Source organism: Linepithema humile, chromosome 1, assembly GCF_040581485.1.
Source record: "Linepithema humile isolate Giens D197 chromosome 1, Lhum_UNIL_v1.0, whole genome shotgun sequence".
Lineage (NCBI taxonomy): Eukaryota > Metazoa > Arthropoda > Insecta > Hymenoptera > Formicidae > Linepithema > Linepithema humile.
The window spans coordinates 25,450,156-25,466,926 of record NC_090128.1 but is presented as its reverse complement, the minus strand read 5'-3'; the positions used below and the strand labels follow the sequence as shown (position 1 = coordinate 25,466,926).

General features: G+C 35.0%; 1 protein-coding gene and 1 long non-coding RNA gene across 5 annotated transcripts in view; one reads left to right on the top strand and one right to left on the bottom strand.

Moving 5' to 3' along the window:
• LOC105678072 (uncharacterized) overlaps positions 1-16,771 on the bottom strand; it is a 49,495-nt gene that overhangs the window by 22,735 nt on the left and 9,989 nt on the right. The window contains exon 1 of one of the 4 annotated variants that reach the window (XR_010890714.1): positions 7,078-7,644. The exons of 2 other annotated variants lie outside the window; for them this stretch is intronic. Coding sequence is in view for 1 of the 2 variants with exons in the window: in XM_012377098.2 (XP_012232521.1) it covers positions 7,078-7,132 (55 nt within the window). In the remaining variant the exon portion in view is untranslated. Of the gene's footprint in view, positions 1-7,077; positions 7,645-16,771 lie in introns of those variants that run through there. One more of the 4 variants, XM_012377098.2, reaches the window with a different exon arrangement.
• LOC137000527 (uncharacterized) lies at positions 862-4,643 on the top strand. The gene is made up of 4 exons (XR_010890787.1): positions 862-1,339; positions 1,656-1,889; positions 3,160-3,295; positions 3,423-4,643. It is a non-coding gene; the product is annotated as an uncharacterized lncRNA (long non-coding RNA).

Sequence of the window (16,771 nt, the reverse complement as noted above, 5' to 3'; positions counted from 1 at the left end):
CGCTCGCGCTTCGCAAAAGCGGATGTTGCGCGAGGGTCATTGACTTTGGATGTAAGATACAGCTTAAATACTCTCGCCGAACGTTGATTATTATTTATTAGACAGTCAAGAAACTCTAATCCCTAAAAATTTCCTATCGTTTGTAAAACGTTTAAGAAGTTTATATCAAAATATATGTAACTATATGTAAATATATGTAACAAAATATGTGTAAATGATCAAGAGACATCTCTTCTCGAGATAGGAAAAAAATTATCACTCGCAAAATCGTGTCACTCACCAAATTTGAGAGTAGAATTAATTTCTCGCGTGCTGACACGACTTTAAACATCCTCGCTGTCTGATGAATTATATTCTAAAATCAGCAGTTGCTATTGTAGCTTATACAAGACGCAAAATCGGCGTCTCGTTGACTGCGTAACGGTTCGTGCTATTCAATTAACATATTTAACGCGTTCGCATATTCGTGCTTGCAACACGCCGACAAGAATCCGCGGTGCGGCCGGCCGGCCAGTCGGACCAGTGAGGTAAACGAAATAGTTATGAGCAAGCCCCGTTAATTTCATTGAGTGCTATCTAGTCGTAAATGCTATCGCAGCGAGTGGTCGCGTTCACTCTAACGAACACTACTACTACATTCCGTGAAATCAGAACATGATGAAAAAACACGATAAATTGAGCATCTTACAATTCAAAAGTATAATTCTTATTATGATGTACAATTCGGACAGTAACTGAAAGTCAGGTAAGCAAAAATCTCGTTTCAAAAATAGTTAATTTTCGTCTTATTTTCGCTTCTATTTTTATTTCATTATATTTTACCGTTCGTTAAAAAAATTGATAAACTATATTTTTTTTAATTTATTTACCGACGCAAGTTATTAAAAAACCAAATATTAAATTATCACACGCAGTGTGAAACAGTTAACACGGAAGTAATTAATGTCTATTTCTTATAAGACATGTCCATTTCATTGGACGCAGCAACGTAATTTCTGAGAAGGAAGTCGATCGATAAAGATCGTGGCGATGTTAGACGCGCGCGAAGCAGGTGCTACGCGCGCGAGCTATTCGCCTCGTGTTACGATACGCACGTTACATGTTCATATTTCCGAGCATGCACGTGCCACGAAAAACAAAGACCGTAATCTAACCACTAACAGATTTATAATCTGCACCTAGGAAGATGTGCAACTCCATGAGCGGCAGCGCCATCAGCTTTAATATATGGTTAACTCTTTGAAAAAAATTCTCGATATAAAATGAGATTATACTCTCATAAATCAAAAAACAGGCTTTTTAAAATTTAAGTCCAGCTAGCTACAACTAGCAACAAATGGTAATTAAATTTGTATAAATTTTAAACAAAATATCTTTAATATTTATAATATGTAAAATATTTAATACACAATTTGTGCAATCAAAATTTCAATCGATAGATTACATGGAATGCTGTTGCTGAAAGGGAAATTACATCGATTGAAAGTAACATAGTTTTTGCTCGTGATTCAATACTACTTTTTGCGCATTAACTGTGCGAATAAACTGAATCTGAATTATAAATCAAATTTCAAATCTGTTCTCGAAAATCACATGTTACATTTTTTAAACACTTATCGTCGCAAACAATTGTTCATTATATCTGTCTAATGTAGGTTGCTAGCGCTGGCATCATAGTAATTGTTAAACCGCAAACCGGGGCAGAACCTGAAGCCGAGGTCTGATTTGAAAAGTACTTTATCCTACCGGCGGTGTGCATGATCGTCATCAACGCACGCAGCCACGTGGATCGCAAGTTACCGAGAAATCGATTAGAGACCAGGCAACCAGCCTGCATCTTGCGACGCAGAAAAATGAAGCTATTCCCGTGAATTATCACAAACGAAAAAGTATTGCTCTTTATTGCGAAAACAAAAAGGCAAAAAATGACCAAGAAGAGATTGCCGTAATTTGCCGAAATAACGAAAATTATAGCGCATAAATCGATTTAATTTAATAAATCGATAGTTGTATTTTGTCGACAAGAGTAATATACCAAACTAATTGTTAAAAAGAATACAAAATTTAAAAGAATTCTAGACACTAGACTAATTTCTGACGAAATAATCTGGCAGATCTGCAATCTACAATGTTATGCTATTAATGCTTTAATCGTCTTGTTACAAATTAGAACAAGCCAGAAGGCTTAATTAAACCTATAATTATTAGTTATTAAGTTATGACTAAGAAAAGAGAGCACGAGCGTCAATGAAGTAACACCGAACACTAAGATTTAGCATTAGTATGCCTAATTTCACATTCAAAACGATTGAGAGATTCTCACTGTCCTAGAAAACGCATATAATTTTAATTATTCATCAACAATTATTTATTTCTCTTTTATTATTTATTTCTGCAAAAATTTTCAGATTAATACCATATTTCATTCCTTGACATTTATGTCAAAACGTTAAATGAAAGCTGTTAAAAACAAGGTTAGATTAATACTTGCGTATAAAATTTACATTTTGTTTTTCTAATTTATATTCACATCTTGGAATAGAATTATGTGCAAAAAAATGTTTGGGTCGTTTCGAGACAATCTGCTCAAAATACAATGGTAAGTAGTACGTGCCTCGAGTAAATAAGCCAATGTAGGACAGTAAAATGGAGACAAGGCGCCGGAATCGTATGGAAAGGATAAAAGTTATTCCGATGTAAATATCAGGTCACCGCTATTTCACCGTTATCCTTAAAACAAGAAACGATTGTCATATTACGTCTATCATCATACTTTACTACCGTGACAAATACATTTAGAAAATTACTGGTATTACTTTCAAATTTCGTACTATTTACGTAAAACCCTGCATTTGACGAGAATCAAGACAATATGTGAATAATAATCCTTTCAACATGTGATCAAGTGTTTTGATCTCAAAGCTATGATTATTTCTTAAATATCACTTATGCAGCACATTAAACACAATTACTTTTTTACAATTAAATATAGAATTTTTTTGTGATTGCTATGTTTTATATTGTGAAATTTATAGAGCATAGATTATAAAAACTTCGGTTCAGTTGCATTCAGATTAGAAAAAATAATTAATGACTCCTTCTATATACGAAATATATAAATATGTTTTGCTGTAACTAAGTTTCGCTTCTCTGTCATAGACGGTTCTACTGGCACTCGTCTGCTTTCGTTCGTATGTGGTACAACACGTGGTTCCGACACTTGAGGTTTCGCCCACGCCGTACGAACCACCGTAAAAGAAAAGTGGATAATCAGGGCATAAGTAGGAGAGAAAAGGTACGCATCGGACTCGCCTTCTTTTTCTTGCTCACTCACGCCAGATACTCCCGTTACTTCACGGAATTGTGGGAAATTGGGTACTGAGCCAGGTTAATTAAACATACGCCGACCTTTTGTTTTCAAGGTGTGATACGTGCTGATGTGCGAGCTATACGTACGCGAACTGGTGATTAAATCCTACAACGCGACGGAGTTGCGCATACTTATCGCAGCAGTTGTCCGATGATTCCAAGAGTTAAAAGATTTTACTGCTTTTTTAAGCGATATTAAACTACTAACAATGTTCGGATGTGAATAAATTAAACAAATTAGATTTTTTTAATAGATCAATGATAATCATTGAATTAAAAAAGACAATCCTAAAAAATATGGAATTAATTGCGTTTATACGCATTAATCAAGCGACATCTTTGAAGCTTGGATTTATGATTGGATTTAAATATAGCACTGATCATATTATGCAACTCGTAAAGCAATCAATAATTTCGCAATGTCACGTCATCATTATATCACTTAAGTTTGTCATTTACAACGTTGTAATATCATTATATCATTTATAAATAAATACAACGTCGACAGATTACTGTTTATCCGTATGGAAATCTATTAATTCGAGTTTGGTTAGGCAAGGTACATGAATATCAATTATTGATGCGCGACCGACACGACGGAATAATGATGAAACCTGCTCGCGTCCCGGTTGATACTTGACACCGATTTATTTAATGATAACTACAACATCGATCTCTTGTAGTTTCAACAGGAAACGGCACGTATTCAAGAGGACAATAACTGGATGTGACTCAACGGCGATCGGAAGAAACCAGCTGCTGGTCGAGTATGCGTAGTTAAAGGAAGTGCTTAAAGAATATACATTGAAGGAAAAAAAAAATGTTTGACGCGACGGCGACACGTGGGAAATGCAAGTAACCGCCACTTAACTGTGAGATACAATCTCGGTCGTTAACCCGCGGCAAAAGTAGCCTCGTATATGTTATTGGAATAAAATGTAAACCGATCAACGATGGCGAAAATCTCTTCTTCATTTCCAGGAAAGGCTACTTCCCTCGTCGGAAAAATAACAGAAACTAAAAGAAATAATATTGTGGAATACACGAGAGTGACTCGTGAATTTCTCTCAAAGTCTCGTTATCGAGAAATAAGTATTTGTTGTAAAAATTCAAACAATAGCTCATTTTTTTACACGATTATTGTAAATTTCAACACGTCTCTTTCAGTGATCTAGTTTTTCAATTCCTTTAAAAAAAAATCTTGATTGGGAAGTAGCACAGTTATGCATCTCAGCTTTAAGCTCATCATCATTAGAGAAGCATTTCACCACATCCTCCGCATAGTCTAAATGTCGTGCCATCAGATTACCACGCATTACAAGAGGATCCAAGAGGATTTAGATTATATGAAAGATGTAAAACACTTTTCTAATGACGACAAACTTAAAATTGCGGTGCATAACTGAGTAATTTACCAACTAAAAAATGTTTTCAAGAAATTGGAAACCCGTCGGATTGCTGACAGAAGTGTGTGACAAAGATGACAATTGCTTGAATTGAATAAATATTTATTTTTTAATAATAATTTTGTGGAAAACTTTCGACTCGTTCCCCGTATTTTGGGCTATATTTCTTGAATCTAAAAGTTGGCCGATATCTCTAAGTCAATGAACTAACGATAAAAATTGTAAAAAATGCCACAGTTGAATTTACTGGAAATGAAAACCGGTATAAAAGCGTTCGATGAAATTGCCGATACCGTTAAATTACATGGGACATAAAACATATGTTTTAAGGTACGTCTCGACGTACTGAAATTTCATGCGTCCAATAATATTCCATAAATCTTGCATCAAAATACCGCGAGCAAATAGGTAAACGACTTTCTTCACGATAGTACGCCGCGTCGGCTTCGAGAACTTTTCACACGTTACTACTGCGATAAAACCGCATCCGCCGGCCACTTTCCACGCCGTGGAAAAACAAGCAAGGGATTGTGGAAAGTCGATTACATGCGTGCGCGGTTGAGATGAGAACGCGTGCTGCGTGGGTACGCTGCGCCTAGTTTATGAGACATATGTTTACGCGTTTAACGACGAACACGCGCGCCTAGGCTAGTGGCGTCTCAAAGCAAAGATGACGTTAAAGAATTATCCCGTTTAACCGGATGGAAAATAGAAATTTAATCTATAGACGGACTAACCTAATCTATAGATGGATCTATAGACTATCTCTCGCAGGAAATTCGCGAGATTAGTTGGACAGAAAGTCCTGCGAAATAATTAGATTATATTATTGATATAAAAATACTTTTAAGAAACAACTAGCGTTAACTGGAACGAAGACACTTTACAAGTTTTACCAGTTATTATTATCATTTGAATGATGCTTAACGCAGATCCAGTTTGCCGTCACGCGACGTTAGCGAGTGAAGTTTTAAATCAGATAAAGAAGAATCGGTGTATCTCTCACCAAATGCACATAGATTCAAATGCGCATGCATTACATTTATCATGCGCTAATTAGCGAGTAACCTTCGCTTATTTTCAGGCATCTCTTGTCTGCGAATTGCGTGCGTAATCGAGTGCTTCGGTAATTCATTGTTAAGTTCAATAACACTGCGAGCGTGAGATGATCTCGACCCCGAAGTGAATCTACCAGAAATTATATCACAAATATTAAATATATATATATTATACATTAGAGACACATAAATTCTTTTAAGATATCTCACATATTGTATGTTAAACAGCCTAGAGTTGCATGTGTTTCAAATGATTTTTTCCACTGCCAATGTAAATAAACTTATTATTGTAAAACTAACAACTTTTTACAATTTAAAAAAAATTTTACGCATTTTACATTAACATTATACTTTTTGGTATAAATTCGAAAGTTGGTACTAATTTAGGCGATTCCACAATCAATGTATAATGATTCGATTAGGCGCCGTATTGCATATGTGCACTTGATTAATGGCAGTTTCGTCGTCGGTTTCGCAAAATAGAATGTTTCAATGGTACGTAAAATAGAGAATGTCGTTACGAACTGAAGGCATTGTCTCAAAATCAGTCAACTCATTAAATTTCTTAGCGTTTAGAAAGCGACAAGTGAATGAGGTGCAATAATGATTATAATAATCTTCAGTGCATTAATGAGCCATTATATTTTCTACGGGAGATTAATTCATCTTTTGCACGAAATACGCAGTACTAAAGTTTTCTAAAAAGATATCCAATTACATTTTATGGAAAATTCATAACGGATCATTATATGAAGACACGATGAAAAAAAAATAATCATGAAAATAATCATGTTTTCTTATACCGCGTTTTATTTTATCAACACAAGTGGATACACAAGTATGAAATATAAAATTTGTAAGATACAGAGATAAGGCTCTTTAAATGCACGTAACTGCAAAACAAGCAAACTACTTCATTTTTTAATTAAGCAATAAGTAATTATTAATAATTTAAAGAATATCTCAAATTAAATTAATACTTAAAATTGAAAATTATATTTTAAAGAATATATTAAAATTTTTCTATTTCTCAATCAAGCTGATTATCTTTTAAATCATTGAATCAAGAATTCATACATTTTCTTGTATCGTTAGTTTAAGTATGAATTAATCAATTGATAGCAAATGTATAATTTATACGCCCATTTATCAAATTATTATTATCAAGTTTTAAATAACCATTATTTACAATATAAAATTTAACTAATAAGTAATGATTAATATCAACAAAAAAATCTACACACCTTTGACGACCAGAGCAATGCAAAGGAAGAAAAATGTCGCGATTTTGCGTTCCATCTCCTCGACGAGTACGATTTTCCACGTGAACTCCGAACGTCCCCTCAGTACGTCGAGACAGTTTGTAGAAAAACTCTGAGTAGTTCGGTTACCACTTCGATTCGGGATAATAATACGCTCGCAAAAAGCGCACTCCGTCGGTCCCGCGAGAATTCACCGAATGCACTTCTTCGGGAAAAACGTCATTTCGGCGAGCGAATCTTTTTTTCCTCTCTTTCGGAACACTGAACGCGAACCCCAGGTGCCTTCCCCAGATACGTTCGTGCGAGGGTTAGAGCGGCAATGTGGACCCTGCTCGTGTGCCCACTGACAGTACTCGTGGACGGTACTACGGCGACTCTCGAAACTTTCGTACCGATGTCGGGCGTTCTTTCCTGAGGACTGAGGCGCTTACTCTCTGGCAGGAAGTCATCCAGGTGTTCTGCTCCCCACCTGCTGTTCCGCGCTACCACCACCTCGACAGGTAACGACCGCTGTGCCGGTTGCTATCAGGAACGAGGCTGGTCTGTGCGACTGACTGACTGTTCTCCCCCTTCTCCACTTACGCGCCTCTCCTCCGGTATTCAGGCCAATCTTACGAGCCAGCATGTCACCGAGCGAGAAGGCGATAACCCTATCCCACAGGATGGGATTAGTTATTTTCCTTCGCCGAAGAACGATTTTCGAGCGATCTCTTACCTAAGTGAAAGCGCTCGGAGGAATGCAACGTATTTAAAAAAAAAAAAATTCTGACATAGTTGTATAGAAAGTTCATGAAGAGGAATGCATTTAGACTACATAATTCGTGCGTGATATCTAAAAGACTGCATTTATACCAATTTTAAGATACTCATAATTGCAGTGTACGAAGAAGAAAAATTCCGTTTACATTGAGCATTCTTTGAAATCAATGACGGCAAAAAGTTACGTGCGTCGCGTAATGCGCGTAACGTTATTGCAGTGAAATGTCGAAAACGTCCAATCCCAATTGATATAACTGAAGCTTTACGTTGAAGTTAATTCTAAGGATCGAGCGCACAAAGTTTCTCGATTCGCGTTTTTACATAATTCTCGACGTTTCTACTCAGCACCGTAATGGACAATTATCAACATACAATCGTCTCATGCGGGATGTAATTACAGTTTCACAGGGCAGAGCGCATCGCGCGCGCTGGGACCATAGAAATGGATTCGAGGCGTCTTGCGAAGGAAAATAATAGATATGTAGAGCTCCTGCGAACGCAGGTAGTTGCGAAAACTCATGGAAACTCAACGGCAATTTGTAGCAATGTGCTCGTGATTGAGAACAATATGAGTATAATTTTGCGGAAAGCACAAGTGCGGTCACGTAATTTGTATGTACGCGAACAACTTTGTTTGCAACGTTGAATTAAATTAATTATAAAGAAGATATTTTTTACAAAAATATATGACGCAACAGGATTTTTAAAAGACCTCATACGCCAAAGTGTGTCTAAAGATCATAAAATTTACTCGAATATTCGTAACAGAATTTCTGTTCTCAACTTTCTTCTTAAAAAAAATATTTTTAAAGTTATGTTCTCATATTTGTTACATTATTATTCATATGTACATAGTTTGCTGCTTAAATAAGGCTACACATTTTCTTTCTTCACAGAGAGAAGCCAGAAAGAAGTTAAAAACTAGGAAGACGATCACCCAACCGCGTCACCCTAAACCGGCTCATCTAGCCCTCGACGCTTCCTCATTCGAGTTAATTATGGTTTGTTCTTCATGCTAACAATGAGGGGCATCCATAATTCTATCTTTGTAGAGTGCTTCATGCGTGTTGATGAACGCAACCATGAAATTTAATAATCTACGTATTTCACATGCTCGGAATTCATCGCTGCTCCAGCAAGTATCACAATGGATTTTGGGAAATATTTTCAGAAAAAATACATCGTTACTTCAAAACATCATAGTAAGAGCAAGCATTGACGACGCTATATTCTTGATTTCAGAATCAAACAATTCCTTTACTTTTTGACTTTCTTCAATATTTAGCTCGAAGATATCTCTATTCAAAATGCGAACTAAAAGACGGTAAATTATCTCCACTTTTTAAACACATAAACTTTGAATAACAGCTATGCGGTTTTTCGAATATTACCATCAAGAGTAGGTCGAGCAAATTTTCTTACACATTTAATCTTTCTTGACGAATTATCTTACTCTTAATCTTTCCTAAGAACGTCAATAAGGAAGTCAACGTTCAACAAAGAGTCACGTAACCGAGTTCTTGTATGTAAAAGCGGTTTCCGCACCGCATTCCGTGACACTCAATGAAGAAGAGGTCGCAATTGATTATTCAATTAGAAATGTAATGTGCGAACATGCAAGCAGTGACTGATGAGTACAACTACTTTTACGCGCGCGTTTACGACACGTTGCATTATTAAGGCACCCGTGCGTGATTTTCGATTATCACAGTTCTTGCTTACTCTGTTCTATTTTGCGGTGGAACGGACACTCGATCGCTCAGTTGATTATAATACAAAGATCAAAATGCGGTCAACCGCGTACTATGCAGCGTGTGCAAAGAAGCATTCAGATCTCTGCGACGTAAATCGCGCGCATTGAAATCTCCTTAAACCAAGAATCAAAATGCTACATTTACTAAAACAAGTGTCTTCTCAATTAACTGTTAAAGTTGTGTTAATTTTTAGAAAAAATATAGATATAATTATATATTTTTTAAAAAATAAACACATGATTTTATAAGATTCTTTTGTGGTAGCAATGTTATATATGTCGGATCAACCGCACGATTTCCTCGACGTACTAATTTCAACTTCTTTGTCCAGTTGTGGAATCGAGCACAGCACATTGTCTCCGCAGTTGACTTTGCGAAACATGACTACGACATATCGGATCGACGTATGTCGCAGGGCCAGATTTGGTAGAAGACGGAAATGCGGTACGACGAAAGTCAGCGGTGTGTGTCGCTCCGCGAGTCGCCTCGAATCGAGTCACTTGTTAGTAACGCCGGCTTCCTGACCCACATACCGCGACCGCCATACAACAAACACGTAACACTTTGTAGCCGCATGTGTACTCACGAACAGGTACACACCTGCGCCGCGCACACACACATATAAATCACGAATGCACAGGTACGCTTATTTCGCGCGAGTGCCTGTATACTCTGTCGTCGTGTAAGATCGGATTTTCGTTCACGTTCCCGACGATTCTGGCACAGAACAATCCGCGAGCATTAACTCGGGACAAAGCCTGCATACCGCTATTGGTCGTTTAAAGAATAATATCATAACTTTACTGTACGAAAAAAACGCGAAATAAGTCGTCAAATTTTGCAAAGACTCAAGTGGGATTTGCTAACATTGAAAATACGTGCCTGTCGGTACTTGAGCTTCGATGTGAACGACACTGGTCCAACCGAGACAAGGAACGCAAGAGGCTGCTTAGATAAATGAATAAAAAGTTTCATGTGCGTAATAATTATTTGTTGAGTAAAATCTAAACAAAACTATTGCAGATTAATTTTGTTATATTTTTAATATCGATACAGTACCGTTTCGCCATTATTTAATTACAAGAGTAACAACATAAAACCAACATATAGTCGACATGAGCCGATTAAAACAGTACTATTAAACAATACATGATTAATGTCAAATTTACAAAAAGTCGGTATTGAACTAGTGTCATTTATGCTCAAGTGCCGACATCGAGCATATAGGCTCGTATTTTCGATATTGGCAAATCTCACCTGGGAACTATTATATCTTTTATGTTATAATTTTTATATGTAAAGAGAGAAAAAAGAGACAAAATAAACTTGAATTAATTACAAGTTATATTAAGTCGCTGCAATCATTTTTAATCATCTTCCGCAAAATTTCGCAACTAGAATATAAAACTTTCATATATTATATTTCTCTATTATATAAACTGGCATGAGAGCTCGATTGCTTGATATTCTGTCATCTCAAAACGCAAAGCGAGATACAACTTTAACGCACCATTAATTTTTCTCCGAATTATTCAATTATCACATAAGGAAATTTCCTGCGCGTAATTTACACTCACTTTAACGGCAACAGGAACTACAAACTTTTCTCTTTTACCTTTCACCTCGATCGTCAAGCCTCGCAATGACGACAACTAAATTCCGCGAGTCTCTACTGCGTCATCACTACTACGGGCGTTATTAAAGTTGTGAAGTTTTGCTGATTAATTATCGGGGAATCCGGACGCGTATGAAGGCAAGGTTATTGACCGGCATGTTCTAATCTGGTAAGACCGAATCGGAGCTTTTTCCGTTAGTCGTATCGAGGACCTAACCATATTCACAACACCGGTTCTTCATTTCATGCATACAAATGGAGGAGTCAGCATCTTCGAATTGTCAGATTATCGAATAGCGATTGTAAACCGGCGTTTAATTCGCATTACACAAGTCACGTATTTTAAGAAAATTGTTTATTTAGAAAAAAGATCGAATATCAATGTCACTAATTTTGAAGGATCTAACTAAATCAACAGTTAGAAATTCTAGAAATTTCTTAAGTACTTGAATAGTGTGTATTGAAGAGATTTATGTCTATCGAGATGGAATGGCGGAAGATTCGATCTTTCCGTGAAACCAACGGATGTAGAGTTACGATTGCGATACCGCCGCGGTGTGCTTTTCTTTCCCAGAGCACATGTGCACGCTATTAGTACACTTAAATTGTTCTTTGCCCGTGTGATGTTTTCCCGCAGCTTGTGGCTACTATACGCTACGTGCATCTGCCGTTGCATCTAGTGTGACCCCGATCTAGCCGTAGGAATTCGTTAAGAGAGTCGATGTCTATGGAAAGTCAAAGCAACGAAGAGATGGAAGATATAGTTGCGATTATATTGTTTTGTCCGTTCGCATGCGCAACTCACGTGTATTTTCTCACATAGCCACGCATTTTCCACCACCGTTGAGGCCAGTTTACGTTCTTGTGTAATTCTAATCAATTAATCAAGTAACGGGTTAATTCAGTGGTGGCTAATTAACACAATGGATAAAAAAAGAGGCATGATTTTCAATTAAAAATTTTGCGTGCAAATTTCCAAATGCATTGTAAGTAAATTGCGGCTAGAAAATTCTTTACAGTCAAAAAATGCATTTTTTATTTATGCGGATTGCTCAAAAAATAATTTCTTATGCAAACATCAAAGAGAGGCTATTAAATTTTTATTCACAGTTAAATTAAATATCGTAAACCACCAAGAATTCATGTTAAAGTAAATTTAACTTCAACAAAGTTTATTTCGTGCAATTATCGTTATTATAAAATTTTTTCAATAAGTTTTTAGCAATTTTTATGCCTAAATATTAGAGAATTATATCGTAAAAATGGCTTTCAGTAATTCATTAATTAAAGGCTTTTAATTGGATTACATTTGCGATTATTTACTCATTGCGCACAATAAGTTTGTGTTTTCTTGCGTGTCAAAGTATCTTCACCTCTATCTTTTATTGCATTTTTTGCTGATTTTATTAGGTAATTACTTATCCTCCGTTCGTTGCATCAAGCCTTCTTCCGTAACGCGTTGTGAAATTTTTATGGCTATTAAATGACGGTGATATCTAACTCGCAACGGACGTGCATAGAACAGCGTGCACTGCGATAATGCATTCAAATGAAGATATTATAATGCATGCAATGTTGGCTGCTCTTCGTTTCATCTAATAGTGCCCTTTACTCCACTTTCTCTAATTGTAAGTCTTGATTCAAAGTGACGAAATCGCGTTGTGTGCGCGTTCTCCGATAAGAAAATATCGTGATTTTTTTTAAGCCAACTTAACATAAAGTATATAAGTTTCTAAAGAAGCACAGACACAAACAACTTATGCAAAATAGTAAATAGCGGTGATATCTAACTTGCAGCGGACGTGCCTAGAACAGCGTGCATTGCGATAATGCATTTAAATGAAGATATTATAATGCATGCAATGTTGGCTGCTCTGCTTCATCTAATAGTGCCCTTTGCTCCACTTTCTCTAAGTGCTAACTAATGCACAATTAATAAGTTAAATACGTTTAAATGCATGAAACAATAACAAAATATATAAACAATTCTAATAAGCATGTTTGCAAAATTATTGGCAGTATATTTCACATTTTGTTTGATTTCATCATCAAATATCTAGATATTTCTAATTTCTTTCATAAATGCTACAAATATCTGTTAGACAAAATTGGTTGCAAAATAATACTATTTTTATAATCACAATATGCGTACAACAACGAGCATTTATGCTCACATAAAATTTTTAAAATGACACGTTTGATCTTAAAGTGAAAAGATCGAATTACTTTCATTGCATACTTTCTCTAATAATTAGTCATTAAAATACAAAGTGTGTCTGTTGTTAGTTGAATGGTAAAAAATCCTCATTAATTTTATCGTTGTCGCAACTAGTACCTTGATCCTGTTAAATCATAAACAAATCTTTATTATCATCTTTCTCCTCTTAATTGAATACTCTCACCGAAATCTCAACGAAGTTCTTTTGGTTGACAATTTTTACGAAAAAGTTTTGCCTCCAAAAGGAGATCGCCCGAGGAGATTGTTATTTATGATAGCCATTTTCAGCTAATTAGAAAGCGGCTCTCAACAGATTTATAATTTTTCGAGATGAAAATAAACAAGAACGTGTATATTTGCAAATTTTGGCCAAAATAAAATATTTTTGCATTGCTTTTCGTTGTTTAATTATAGAAGCGTTGTAAAAAAGGAAAGGATTTGTATGAAATCATCCTAGCGCAATGGGGCTATTCGATCTAAGATTAATCTAATCTATATTTTGTCATACATCGAGATAAGTGAAACTTGTGTTAGAAATTTTAGGGAAAAGTAGAACTTACCTATTTTTCTTGTTGAACGCTGGTTAGAGGTAAATTATGGTATTACAGGATACATGGTAATGAAGCCTCCAGCCAGTCATACGTCAAAATCAACGAACAAGATGATGGGTTTAAGTTCCACTTTCCCCTAATTTCCATTTACCCGATGTATCTTAATTATATATCTCGTACTTGTTTTTAGATAGAACACATTAATTAAAAAAAATTTATATATATATATATATATATATATATATATATATATATATATATATACAAGATCCAACAAATAAATTTTTGAACCCTTTTTTCGGCGTAGTAGGTTTATTACGGAGAAAGTATGTATATCCCGTATTATAACGCCGATTCTTGAAAGTACACTGCAAATCCAAGTGTGTAATAAGTACACACATATATGTGTAAAATAACACATTTATGTGTGTAATTTAGTTTGGCGTGTAAAAATAACACACTATACTGTGTAAAAAATAAATTTATACATTTAAACGTATAGTTTAACACGTTTTGCTGTGTATAATATAATATATAATATTAAATGTGGAAACGTGTACTTCTAAATAATTCAAATGTGTAAAAAGCACACACATAAAATAACTGTACACATTTAGATCTTCTTACACACGAGTTTCATGTGCAATTATGAGAAAATGTTTATTAGGTTAGGAAGAAAATTCTTAGCGTTTTTTAAATAGTTGAGCAAAAACACTACGGATTTTCTACTTAAATCTATAATATCTCGTTTATAATGTTCTCTATAATTAAAGAACACTGAATCTTCTAAATATTAATTACACAAGTAACATAAATTTATAATACAATAAGTTTATTATTGCATACATTTATTATTACATTATTTGGATAATTACATTTAGAAAAAGATATTTTATCCATAAAATTCAATACGTTCATGATTTATCAACGGTACATATTTTCTATTTTTTGTTTGAAAAGATGAAAGTGGATAAGGAAACATTAAATCTTTGACATTTTTCACGAAATTTTGTACATTGCAAATTTGCGTAACTTTATATGAATTTATTGTAAAATCAAAATATTCAGTTTGCAATGTTGAAATAACTAATAAGATTTCTTTGTTAAAAATAAATATTTCATCCACTTCTCCAAATACTGGTAAATCATCTTCATCACATTCAAGCAAAATTATACTTTTACAATGATATGTGCTGCCATGCACTATTACTTTTGGTGATCGCATTATTTGGCAAGTCAGCCATTCAGATTCATTAATAATTCTATGAAATATTTTTGCATAAGGCAAATTACACAGAAAGACAGATACTCCAAGTGCTATATAATCCCCTTCATAGAGAAATTTTTTTGAATCGGTACCAGGATATGAAGCTAACATGGAACATAGGCGTGACTGATGTCTGTATGACATTGTAAGAGCCATATTTTTGAAATTACGCACAATCGGCACAAGTAATTTAAAATATGCATGACATGCTTCAAATCTAAAGCACCACTGTTGTCTTGGTGATCCAAACAATTTGATGTATCTTGGAACATGAATTAAAAAGTGAAACTTTGGTACAATGGAATCTGGATATAAATTAATAAATCGTGTAATGTATACTTCAATCATTCGACTCAATAATTCAATTGATTCTTCGTGTATCTCATAAGCAAGACAAACATTCATGATTTGCAATAGCGTAATATAACAATTTATGTGCTCAATGAGATGTGGATTTTCACATTGTATCCAATTTGCAATTAACAAAGGCAACATGTGTGCTAGAGTGAATATTTGTGCTGCACTTTGTCGTAAGCTACCATCAACAAGATGATCACGAAGAATTAGAGCAGATTTATCTTTCTTAAAATGACCATAATCAAAATGAATAATACGTTTATTGAATTGTTCAAGTGTAAACAACTGCAGTTCAAAAATGCAATACTTTAATAAACGACGAATGGCAATTTCTACAAGGCCTTCGATGAGAATATGCATACAATCTTGAGGCAGACATAGTGTCACATCTACATTAGGACTTTGCAACAGAGGACTCTTATTCATCACTCCATATGTTTTTTGCCAAAATTTTTTCGCTGCCTTTGTTAATGTACAGTCAGTTACAATTTCGATATGATTGTTGTGAATTGTCTTATTACGAATCATAAAACTATCATCACAAAAATGATTTTTATACTCTTCAGATGTCGTCAAACAGGAACGACAAAACCGATAAGCTGAAACCGATTCTTTAAAGCCACCTAGTAATGCAGCAGCAGGAGTATCTCCTGCGCAAAATAATAATGAGCCTTTAAAATTCTTTGTTTCTGTTCCAACGTTTATAGTAATACCCTCATTTTCTAATTTTACAATGTCTTTTATAAATGGCTCTAAAACCTTCTTCAAAGCTCCTGGTTTTTTCAAATATTCTGTTTTTAAAATCGCATATAATTGAATGGCATTCTTTGACGATCTAAATTCAGGATATATGTTCCCTAATGTCCAGTAAAATACTGACAATTTTTGACTCTTTGAGGCTGCACCCAAAGGATTGGCAATACCGAGATCATCATAATAAAGAATTACAGCTAACGCATTATTATGATTGCGAAAAAAGTCATTCTCTCGATAGTAACTTCCATCCAATACTGTCCGATAGATTCCCGATTTATGTGGCTTTGGATTCTCGATATTTGATCTGATTTCATCGTTTTCCAACAAATTTTTCAAATTTTTGAAAAAAGGCACGATGTAAGCATCACAAGTAGTTTCACAAATCTCTGTTACTTTTCC